Source organism: Branchiostoma floridae, chromosome 12 (genome assembly GCF_000003815.2).
Source record: "Branchiostoma floridae strain S238N-H82 chromosome 12, Bfl_VNyyK, whole genome shotgun sequence".
In the NCBI taxonomy this organism is placed as follows: Eukaryota; Metazoa; Chordata; class Leptocardii; order Amphioxiformes; family Branchiostomatidae; genus Branchiostoma; species Branchiostoma floridae.
This window is the reverse complement of record NC_049990.1, coordinates 17880382-17893467: the sequence shown is the minus strand read 5'-3', so window position 1 is coordinate 17893467 and position 13086 is coordinate 17880382. Positions and strand designations below refer to the sequence as shown.

The following is a 13086-nucleotide window of genomic DNA, read 5'->3' as shown; positions in this document are numbered from 1 at the left end:
TTAAGCATAAGTATGATGATGCGTAATATCTGGAATGAACTTGTTTTGGATGTGGGGCAGATTGTGAGTGCTCCGATAACTGAGGGAAAAGTGGGAATTACTCGTAATGATAATGAAAATTATGAATAATTCGTAAATGCTGCTTAGAGTTTCTACAAATTTTCTTCCAACAGTGAAGGATTTTAAAGGCAAGTTACATACCTCCAAATTTTTTAGGTCTTAAGTTACAGCACATCTTGTTCACGGAGAGTGAACTAGTCTCGATCTTGAAAGAGAGTTTGTTCGTTCATTCATTAGTTAGTTAGTGTTTAGTGGCACATGGGGCAACAAGTCTCCTTGCTGTTTCAGAAGCACTTTCACAGGGAGAGGCTGCTAGTCCTTTCCCTTTAACATGCTCAAGGCTACTAGTAGGTCTCAAACACTGGACTCTCATTCTATGTCCTTTAAAAAAGAATGGTACAGCCCTAACCTACATGTAGCTATAGATTCCCTTCCCTGGATTGAACCAAGTTACAGGGAATTAGAACCATATTAAGCCCTAGGAAAAAAATGCTTTGTTTCCTACATGTATTCTGGTGCTGAAAAAATTTGGGTTGGTAGGTAAGGTAGGGATTATCTTCTTTTTTTTCTTGTAATTTTTTTACTAGGCTGGCCAAACTCTAGTGAGACATTTTACAATACAGTTGAACAAAGTAAACTGAAATGCTGAAAGAACATATTGAATATGAATATGGTAATTTACAATTCATAATCGGAGATGACAAAAACATACTAATATTAGATCACTCCAGATATCTAATTTATTCATTAGATACACAACAAACACAAATTGTGTTTTAATAGGTTCAATTTGTTCAGACTTCAGGTTTAATGGAAGCAAATGCATGTATATATTTTCATGTCTTATTAACTTATTACTTATTAATAAAAATAAATAGAATATATTATTCTCTTATTAACAGCGGAAGACATGCATATGAATGAAATATGTCAATCACATTGCTGAATATTTGCATGTTTTAAGTCAGTGTCTTATTCTCATTTAACAAAAGACAGGTACATAAATGAAGCATGTCCACTGTCTTTTAGTGTAAATATGTTTAGACATGGTATGTCCCTATGCTTCAAGTGGTAAGTTTGCAGGGATTTAATTCTGCGGTAGCGGGAAAAAGGACTGTTCACAGTGGTTTTAAGTTTGCCGTAGCACCATGCACTGTAGTCTCTTAGTACTGCCATGGATACTAGTAAATGTTTGTGGTTTTAAGTTCGCGGTGAATTGGCCACCGCAAAAACCGCAAACATAAAACCACCACAAACATTTCTGAATTTACAGTATTAGGGAGCTGCAAACCTCTGCACAAGAACCCAATACACTTATCAAAAAGAGTAAGGTGTGATGACCCAGCTTTCTAGTATAATGTAAAGTTTGTCCAAATTCTGTCCGAGGTTCTCAGCATTCTGGCTGATACACTGAGAATTCTGGCTGACATTCTCAGAACTCTGGAGAATTCTTCAGAATTCCGGCTGATGTTTTCAGAATTCTGAAGGATTCTGTAGAATTCTGGATGATGTTCTCAAATTCTGGAGAATTCTGCAAAACTGCTGGTGTCTCTGCAGATATCTAGCTGCATGTAAGTTTTACGTGGATATTGATAACCTTTTATACCTGTAGACATCAATTCATTTGGTCTACCTAGTACGAAAAAATCAAATTTTACGGAATAAGACTTTCAGTAAGGACTTATAGTGCCGCCTGTTTATTGCAAGTGACAGGATTTGCACCACATTTTTGCCACCTGCCACTTGTAAGGACATGTATTATAGGAAAGGCCAACTGTGTCCTGAAGCAAAAACAAACTTGACGACATAAGCCTTGAAAAATACATGATACACAAAGAAGGCGGCTTTTAAGAAAAGGCCAAACCAATTCCAGAAATGGTTTTTAGAATCTCCTACTCCTATTTTTCCAAAAATGAAAACAAGAAGAAAAAAATCGACACACCTTCCATTCAGCAAATTTTCTCAATGAATTTACGTAGTCGTTCGACAATTTTCAGGTATCGTAAAAGTAGCATTATATTACCTCCTTACAATGTGGGTACACCTATCATTGTGGTAAGATTTTTCATTAATGAAGGAAAATTGTTCTTTTGATAATTTTCTACAAAAAGGTTTTGCAGCTACTTGTGTTTGTTTGCTTTTCTAAGCTGAAAACTTATCATTATGTTTTGAATTAGCCCTTATCTTTACCCGAGACTTTTTGCAAATTAAGAAAAAAAATTGTTTTTTCACCCTGTCCCTTTAGCCTGTGTTTACAGCATTTCTTGCTGGCGGGGGTTAATGACCCCCTCTCCTAGGGTGGCTACAATTGTAGGGCCAGCCGCTAGGAGCGCGATTTAGTCAGGCTACCCGTCCCTTCATATTTTTCTGATTCTGAAACATTCCAGAACCAAGAAATAGAATTGGTGTGGCCTCGTGAACGTGAGAAGAAAGATCCCCATTGAAGGACGGAGTAGGCGTCGGATCTCTCCTTTAATCCCCGAACAAATCTTGCCAAATGTCACTTCTGACGTTCCCACTACCAGCGTTAGTGTTAGAGCCTAAAGGTGTCAACAAAAAACCATCACATTTGTCTTTATGTCAACATCAAGGCAGGTACAGGGTTATGCCATTTATTGTCCCTACTGCATACATTTTGGACACACAAGTTAAATTTGTTGGTTTTTGGATTTTTCTGAGACAAAATGTGGAGCCACCGTGAAAAAATTAAAAAAAAAAACTAGAGAGGCCACATTTTGGATAAAAAATGCTAGATGTTCCTGAAGGGGAAAAAAACTTAAGTTAAAGGAAAGAAATTAAAAAAAAGCCAAGTGTCAAAATGCTAAAAATGTTTACAAGATATTTTTATGGTTGGACTGGTAAAAGGAAACGAACCTGAAAAAAATCAGTAACCGGATTTTGGACCGATCTGAAAATGAACAAACTATATCAGCAGATTTTACATGTTAAGGTGCTTCCCGGACCTTTTACAAGTTTTAGCTGCACCTTGTTGAAAATTATAAAAAGGACATAAAAAGGACATAAAATTTTCTAAGCTATACTACTGGTAGCATTTTTAATGGACCCTTGGGAAAACTCCTAAAAGCAAAGCGGCTTGATTTTTGTCCAATTTACAACGGACGGCTAAGACGATGTGTGCCTGTAGTACTTATGCACAAAGCTCCAACATAATCTTTTCATCTGGCCTTCAATCAGGAAGTGGGTTGCTGATAGGATTATTACCGCTAAATCCATCCATGGTAAAGCCAGAGAGCCTACAAGCAGGTGTTCTCCAAGATGAAGCCTTTTACAAAATTAGGCAACATTTTCCAGAAAATGCAGATTTTCCCCTTCCCTCCATGGTACAGCTATAAGCAGGTGTTCTTTTAGATGCAGCCTTTTACAAAGGCAGCATTTTCAAGACAATGCAGGATGTTTCCCTCCCAGTAATTTGGCTTTTGTCAAGCACACAATACTACATGTACATGTATATACCATTAGGCTCTGCCCTGAGACGTTGCCAAAAAAAGAAGACCAGTTTATGTTCTGCAATGGCCAATATTTCGTTTATATACTGATGTCACATAGAAGAAGAAGAAAGAAGAAGAACACCAGCAAAAACTAGCCTGGTATCCAGCCGTAATATAGCTCCCGAGTCTCTCAAAGATGAGAGAAGAGACTCGGGAGCTATATTACAGCTGGATACCAGGCTAGCAAAAACAACATGTTTTCCCTATGGGAAACATAAAAGATATGCAGTGATTCCACTGCTCATTGTACAGCTCTGTCAATTAAACCCATGAAAGGACATCGCGAAATCTCTTCGTGCTTCGACACAATGGAGGCCCGAATAACGGCATGTGATTTTTCTTCGCTATCGCTGAATGAGGCTTTCTGCCCATTACCCTAGATATTGTTCAAGCGATGTTAAAGAGCAGTGCTTCAAACTGCAATTGAACCACAAGTGTGAAAACAGGGTTGATGGCTGAGACTCGAGAGGCCTAGAAATACATTGTAATAATATTGTATTACCCCACATGTGCATGTACATGCACGTTGCTGACAATTATGTTTACTGATTCAGGCAAATTCACTTTATGTTTATGTACATTCATGAATAACGATACTAACAAAGCAATTACAGAAGAAATAAGAAACAGAGTTCGCAAACAAGGGAATATTTTTGTGAAAGTCCTTTCCGCACCAACTGGTGCATCGGGCAGCACCTATCTCTGTTTCTGTAGCCCTGGGCCACACAGTACTGTGCAATCACAACAGCAGGAGGCTAATCTACAGGTAATGGTCGGTGTGTGTTCAACTACCACACTGTTTCCCAAATGCTGAGTGCTAAGCAGGGAAAGCAGTACCATTTTTTAAAGTCTTTGGTATGAGTCGGGCAGGAATCGAACTCAGGACCTCCCAACTACAAGGGAAACACTCTACCAACTTGGCCATTGCACTACTAAATTTTTGACACAGCAGATAATTTTCAGGCATGGAACATAACGGCTACAACTGACACATCAAAAATCACAAGACGCATCCCTATTTGCAATTCTAACTAGCTGACTAATTCTCCAATGTGCAATCTGCCAAATCCCATATGCTTATGATTGTGCAACAACATAAATTGATGTACATGTACATTTCTAACAGCACAAGTCATTGTCTGCTATCCCATGTGGTTACCTCTCTTGTCAATGACTATTGATATATTTGCCTATCAAATTATTTCTACAGTTTATTGCCAATGATCTATTTTGAAGTTCAAACACATAGGTTACTTGACATTATATTACAAATATACATGTCTAATATGTTCTTCCTATCTGTATATTATCTAATGATGCACTTGTGTGAATCAATGGTTAATGTTGTATGTATATATACACACGGTGATTCAATCATTCAATATGACATTTTAGTACATGGTTAATGTAATTCTAGTCTGGGTTTCTGATTGCTTTCTGAGGTTATTCCAGACAATGTGAGAAAGTAGTTACGTAAATAAAAACATGCATGTCAATAGGGGTGGGACATGGTAGCGCAGTGTTCGAAATGCCCATCTGCAATCTGCAATTTGCAGAAGGATTTTCAAGATTGCAGAAGAAAAATTAAACAATCTGCAATTTTGCAGAATGAAAAAATCAGGCTTGGGATTCAATGGTTCTAATATGTTGGCAAACTAGTGGCATTCTCACCCCTATCAAGACAACATGAGCTTCTGTATGTTGTCTTGACTTTGTCTTACCTTTGATTCCTATTGGGCTAAAAGTTGTCTACACCTCCTTTGCATATCAATTCATACTTAGGGTATGAAACCTGCTCTTCAATAGACCTGCTCAGTGTCACTGACAAAAGTTGGATGCTGCCTGAAAAATCTGTTTCCAAAAATCATATCCAGTTTCTTATTTGGTGTACCTTTATTAGCACATTGTATGTTGTGTGGAAGTGAGTGAGATAATAACTAGTACATTTATGAATTGATTGGTATACTGCAAGCTATAGTACTGGCGATTTGGATAGAGCTATATTCCCTGAAAGACCTATGGTGGTATCAGGGAATGCTAACTTCCCTGCAGAGAAGGATAATCTTTTAAGACTGAAATTAAAAATAGAGTGAGAGAATAAAAACCACAGTAATGCTATGCATTGCAAAACTAGATATGATTTAAATGCAAGGCATTATTAGGTTGAGGAGGATTGTGTAGAGGCTTGACTGTGTGTTTGCAGAAGATATTTCCAAATTGCAGAACAAAATTTTGACTTTCTGCAATATTGCAGAACACAGAAAAAAAGTATTTCGACCACTGTGGCGGAATGAAACTTGTATATTTTTGGTGGACTGGTCCGAAAAACTGGACTGGAAAAAGTTCAGTGCACCAATTTTTAGACTGATTAGAATGCAAATCAGTGTTTTGGCATAACTTCATTTTGAGGTTGCTCTTGAAATACTAGCAGGCTAGCAGCTATGCCAAAAAGATATATTGTATGTTTTGTTACATCTCTGTTTTCTTTCTACATAAGGCCGCACGAAATTGACTTGTTGCCGGGTAAAAATTATTAGTCCCTTACTTTTATTTGGGAGATGGGAGGATAAGTGGGAATTAGTGAATGGGAGGTGTGGCCATTTTTTTTCTTCCAAATTAGGGAAAATAGGGCCGCTGATTCCGAGAAACAACCAATTAAATTAGTGCGGCCTAATAGATGCTTCTTGTACATTAAAAAGTACAATGTACATGCAATGCACTTGTGCCTTGCTTTCAAACGTAGCATATTAGTACTAGGCTCAGGTCTGGACCTGGATCTGATCCTCTGGACCTGGACCTAAATTTTCCTTACCAGTAGGTACCCACCCCTAACACTAGTAGAGCTGAACATGTTAAACAGATAATTAGACATTTCTCAACAAAGGCTAGCAATGAAGGACATAAAGGAGATATGTTAAAATACATGCTATGAAATCTACATTTTGTTAAGTGACCGAAGACATTTTGGATGGTATTAGTAACATCTTTTCTTCATACTGATGGTAGGGCTCCCCTTGTCAGATATCACCCATTGTTGATTAGGACAATTATTTCTAAAGCTGTTTTTCTCAAGACATCAGACAGTTGTAGAGCAATTAAGAAGACAATTTATGACAACTCAAAAGTCCTTAGCAAAAAAAGACCTTGTATTGTAAAGACAGCAGTGTTTCCGCCAGAGGGGCGTCCACCCGTCCAATGACGGTCTCATTTCGTTTTGGACGGCTTGAACGCAACCAGAGGCCGTCCACATAAAAAAATTGCGACCCACATTTTGCCGAGAAATCTGTACAAAGTCGATAAAGACAGTATACAATCTAAAAAGGAAATTCCTTGATCATGAGTGTCTGAAAAAGATCCAGAAAAAGGACATTTCGAAAATGTATCGGTGTAACTTTCAGTTCACCTTTCCAGACACTTTCAGCTCCAATATACATCAATACAATGTGATGGATGTCAAGCCTGTGATCTGCCGAGGAAAGAAACACCATAAAAGGAGACTTAGCTGGCTTTCCAGTTAATTCTAGAAGACCTATTTAGAGGGTGTTGAGGATGAAACAAGCCAAGCTTGACTGATCCTGATTCTTGTGAACTGGTCTTGAGAAGGAACACCGCCCGCACCGATCACAAGATGTCACTGATGAGATTCTATTTTTGCATGCACATAAAAAAATCTTGTTTTTCTCCTTTTTGTAAAAATGATCAATGTCAGACTCTGACAAGGAAAGCTGTGCTGTGAAATGATTCCAAATCTCTTATTCATGAAAGATTATTATATGAAGTTGTTTATTTTCTCTAAAAGATGGGAAATTTCATTAACCTGTCTCAGTCTGAATATGGTCTTACTTAGAAATTGAGGGGTATCAACTAATTTTTTTCAATTTCAAGATTGCAGAAAATATCATAATTTCACAGGTATAACCTTGATTTATCCTATCTGTATTTGTACCTGTATCTATATAACCGGTATAACCACCGTTCGGCATAACACACCAGCTAGCATATCCTAGCATACAAGAGGAAGAAGTTCTAAAAGTTTGAAATTAAATAAATGTAGGAAAAATATGCCGAATGCCGGAACTTAAAGGCAGTTTTTCTCAATTCCACAAGAAATGGGCATGACGATTTGAATGAACTTTCTCCGCTTTCTTTGATGACTTCTGAACATTTTTTAAGCAGTCAATTACCTATCGGATATTGCTAAGTATCTTTCCAAATTTATCCAGAATTCCCCTGAGTTTTGTTTGATACACAGTGGGCAGAAGAAATTAACATAAAAACTGAAAAACCTTGAAGTTCACTCAGGTGCCGCTACCGTACAATAACAAGCCACCTGAGAGTCCAAATTCAAACCCATTCAAGCTCTCATTAACAACTAACCACATGCCAAATATCAAAATAATTTGCATGACGGCAAATCACACAACAAAACGGGCAAGAACATTACCTTCTAATGAAGGCACTAAGAAGATAAAATAGGAACAGTCAAAAATGACAGACTACAAAATGTGTATTGATACGTCGATTGACTGAGATTGATATTAATGGCTTGTGACACCTTTCCAGTTAACAGACATATCTAAAGTAATATGGGTAAAATTAATGTAATATTCCAGTATATAATTTTGGTATGCTGTCACAACTCACGGTAGTCTAGCCTGGATGCAAGACTTTTTCCAGGGCCTACACAGACTGGACTGGGGTGTGGAATCCAGGCTAATATATCATCATGGGCTAGTCAGTTCCTGGTACAACTTCTGAGTTTAATAAACCGTAACATCCTAATACGCAATCACACAGGAAAAAGACGGCGGGCCCCTTCCGATGACATGGTAGCTTGGTGGATCCGTTTTTGGGCAACAACCGACTTCTTTCCCCTGATGATAGCAACGAGCTGTACTGGTAAAGGTGGTCACACAGGAGACCAACCCACGGGACATATATGTAAACATAGGCTGGACAAGTCAATCCTAGTGAGGGGTCCCAGTCGGTAACGGGGGGGATCCAATGTCCGGTAACTGTTCTAAGTGAATGCGCATGGCTTTTGTCATCGTACGTTTTACTGAGAACCCATCAAAAACAATTTAAGATCTTGTTAACAACCATATAACTGTGATTTAAGCTGTGCAGACATATGTTTCCTTTAACGGCAGCATTCCGAACTTTACTTTGACAGCGCGCGAAAGTTTTGGCAGGTTTGAACTTGCGTTTCAGTGGAACGTTCTAACACAAAAAAGGGGGTCCAAACTCCGATAAGTTAACAACCAATCCATCTCTGCATATCTTTAAGCATCCTATGCATGCAAAATAACACTAAGCTTCTGCACTACTATTTTTTGTCACAAATATATGCAATATTTTGAATTACGATGTATATTTAAATACGTTTACTTACAAGGATTACCTCTCACGGTGAAACCAACCTGTCGCCAAAAAGAAAAATGGCGGCACTTTGTTTACGTCTGCCTGCGATTACACTTTTTCACTTTCGGCTTCTGTATTTCCTGCTTCAACCTCGTTTTTAACAGCAGAAATGACTACAGGATTTCTTTAGTCGGTAGGGATCGATTTTCTTGAATGATTGGTACTCTACTGACGGGTTGACTAACTCCATCGTGTTGAGCATCGCTCGGCTTCCTTCATAGGTGATTGGCAAAGATGGCGGGGTTGACAGGGCCGTGAACATGCGGCATAATTCAGCTCCGATTATCCAACTATAAAAGGAAAGACACGGCATAGCTGTGCTTATTTAGGAAGTTTTATAGATAGCCTTCTCATCTGTGGTGGTATATTTTCACATTTCGTATTTGACGATGAATTATTTAATAGTTTCCCGGGCCATGTTCTCGATATGTTCGCTCGTCAGCATGCACGGAAGGCGTCAAACTTGTGTACTTTTTTCAATCGTTATCTGTTGGGGCTTACCAACTTGGACACATACTCTGACTTTTCAGTTATTTACAACAAGGTTTAGTCCATAACAAGTTGCACTTATTATGTGCAGACACTTATGCATATCTCCGCAAAAATGATTTTAAAATCCTACCGGACTTTGGACCCCTACCGGACTTTGGACCCCTCCCGTTACATATAACGGTACCTTTCTTCCTAATTTTATTCAACTATAGGGATAGGTAGGCGTTAAATTCCTTGCTGTCTATATGGACGAGAGAGGGTTCTATTCAGTCGCTGATTTTTGTTAGGTAGATTGGAATGGGAACGGAGAGAAAGGGGTGGTTATAATAACAAATTTTGGCGTGATAATTTGAGAGGTACCACCGGGGACAGCGTCCGCGGGTTGGGAAGTTGAGCGGTACTGACCTTATTCTTCAGCTGCCCCTGGGTGGACACTTTTCTCCTGAAGGGACCACGCTCCTCGCACTCTCCGTCGCTCTCGGAAGAGTCCTCGGTGGCCTGGGACTCCTGTGCCCGGCCAGAACGGGGCGACACCGCGGCCTCCGCACACCCCGTTTCTCCTGCCTCCGCCATTTTGGATGGCTGAAAAATGAGACCGTACCACTTTCTCCAGAGGGGGGTTTCCTGTTTATGTGTTAGCCCAGGGGGGCGTGGTCGCCACCTGTTTGCGTTGCGTCATCAACTCTAAATCTATATTTGCACATGAGGCAAAATTAGCCTTCTTCTAACAACGTGGGTGTACTACAAGGTCCAATAGAACGACATCTGGCAAGAAAACAGACCAAAAATGAACTCACGAGAAACAAAGTACTTCCTAGAAATGATGTTTTATGCATTAGACAGACCACTGTGTTCACACTTGTAATGCAGTGTAAAGGATTCACAGGCACACAGCACTAATGGGGTATAATTAAGGTTCAGACAGGGTTTTGTTCCTGTGTCTAGTGACAGAGCGTGAAGGCTGTATAGGGCTGGTATTGCAGACTGGCAACGTGGACAGTGGATTACCAAAGAAATACAGGATCATACAGCTCAGGCCCAAGAAAAAATGTTTTGTGTTCCGGTTACAGTCCTGTAAAAAATATGGTCGGTAGTAGGGCTGGGTATCGGTACAGTGTACCGGTACAAAACCGTTTTTTCTTATTGGACCGGTCCAGAAAAACCGGACCTGAAAAAATTAGGTAGACCGGATGTTGGACCGATAAGAAAATTAACAATTTAATTTATCAGGCATTCACACGTTTTGGCGCTTGCAGGTGGAAGAAAATAACAAGAGTGAAGTAGAATAGAGTTTATAGTAATTTCTACCACGTTTTGCAGCCAATCGTACAGGTGCATTTAGCGTTGAAGGATTTTAAGATGCCAGTGTAAGTCTAATAGATCTACTCCACCATTGAAATAGATCTCTTTGTAGTGAAATGGACCAATGGTATGAGTCATACTGCATCAGGTCCAGGTTCAGGTCCGGACCTGGACCTGATCCTTTGGACCTGAACCGGACCTGGACCTGAATTTTCTGTACCGGTACCCAGCCCTAGTCGGTAGTGATTCTATCTATTTGAAGATTTCGACCTGGTTGCTCCAACAAATAGAAATGTACATTTTAGCAATGTAAAACTGAAATATGTCAGGCACTGGTATTTTCAACAATTCATATTGTAATTATACAGAGATATGTTGTACAATGTACAAGCACAAGTATATTTAACAAACTGAACAAAGAAGCAAATTACTACTCTTAAAACAGCTATACAGAAAGTCTTTATTCCAATTTATCACTCAGGTATCAGATCGGAAATTTTATGACCATTTGTAACCAGCAGTAGACCCAAACAGGCTACCAAGGGTCAACAGGTACACACTGGTTCACCTTTATCCGCTGGGGTAACCTATAACCGTTGGTCTTTAAAACAAGGGATATCAAGTCGATCAACGGTGGTTTCAAACAAACATTTTAAAAACATTTGATATTGAAATTTGAAACCACCGTCCGTCGTCTTGTACATGTATTCCAAAAATACCTAGTTTTTAAAAAGAAGCCATTTAGGTTACCCTACGGATAAAGGTGAACCAGGGTTACATCCTACGGTCGGTCAGTAAACCAGAAACACAACATTTTTTCCCCTAGGCCTTTCACGTGTGTACACGTGTGTACACGTGTGTCACTCATCCCCTGACAGAGTTAGACCAGGCAGCAAAGCTCTAGGCTGGGTTAATAACCTTTGTGATGACAAAAGCGGCAGGGATGCTCTAATTATCGCTTTTTGATGATATCTATCACGACGGGGCATCATGTGTTCCACGTGTAGCGATGAAAGGACGGTTGCCAATCAATTTAGTGGTTGTGCTGAACGGGATGAATCGTGTTGGTATGTTTGAAAGAGGAGAGATAAAACTTAAAAGGATATCTGTTTCCCTTGATGTTTTCCTGCAAATTGCCTTCTTTGTCCAGGTCTTTTTCTATCTCTTGTGCTACTTTTGTAACTATTCGCACAAACTCGTTTTTGCCACGGATAAATATTTTCATCAGGTTGGTACGTCGATGAATGAAGTCTCTTTTTACACAACCACTGCTTTTTTTCCACCAACATTTCAGTGACCACTTGTCAGCTTCCTCAGCCTCAGGGCAGTTCTAACTAGGTTCACAGTTCGCTGTACCACAGAAATATGTGTCACTACTTACAGATGCAGTCACAAATGCAAATATTTACATATATAACACTAGTTCACCTTAATCCGTGGAGCAACCTAGATTCGTTGTTGTAAAAAAATTGAGTATTTAGAGATTTCAGGTCAACAACGTGAAATTCAAATGTCAACATTTTAATAATATTGCGATGTGAAACTACCTTCCATCAACATAATGATCCCCAAATACCCTATTTTAGATACATATTTTAGATATAGGTTACCCTACAAATAAAGGCGAAGTAACGTTACATTGATTGTTTACGATGTTTACAATTTAGTCCCAAATGTAAAGGAGTGTAATATTTACATATTAGTATGTAGTAAGTAGTATATAGCTGTTGTTAATTGAATGACGATTTGAATAGTTTTAGCTATGGCAGATATATAAAGTAATGCAAGCATGTAAAATGTTTTGATTTTTGTCACAATATCATATTAGAAATCTATATAGTGGGACCCTTGGAAGTATCATATTAGAAATCTATATAGTGGGACCCTTGGAAATATCAAATTAGAAATCTATATAGTGGGACCCTTGGAAATATTTACTTGTTGTCGAACACTATGTTGTGTGTGTCGGAAGTTACAAAAGCAAAGTCATGCCATAAAGAAAAATACCAGTTTTGCTTGCATAAATCTGTATGAAAAATCAACATTATCCAATGTATTCTCTATGGAATATTTTGTGCAATCTCTTCCAAACCCACCAACATTTTGCAGGTTTTTGAGATTCTATTGCCACAAAATTTCTTTCCTGCACTTCCAATCACTCCTGCTAGATGGCACTTAACAATGTGATGACAGCAGTTAGTTAAAGTCAGGTGGTGACTGAAACTGTCCATGTTTTTGTACTGACAGAAAACACATGGCTTTTAACGGTGTTGGCCTATTTCCCATAACAAGATATCTATCT

The 13086-nt window shown here is 38.9% G+C and overlaps 1 protein-coding gene across 1 annotated transcript in view; it reads right to left on the bottom strand.

Annotated features, from left to right (window-relative positions):
- The window catches only part of LOC118427094 (diacylglycerol kinase delta-like), a 68956-nt gene extending 58857 nt beyond the window's left edge, over positions 1-10099 (bottom strand). Inside the window, exon 1 of the mRNA XM_035836729.1 lies at positions 9888-10099. Within this exon, the coding sequence (XP_035692622.1) occupies positions 9888-10055 (168 nt within the window). The 5' untranslated portion in view covers positions 10056-10099. The remainder of the gene's footprint in view (positions 1-9887) is intronic.
- Between the last annotated feature and the right edge of the window lie 2987 nt (positions 10100-13086).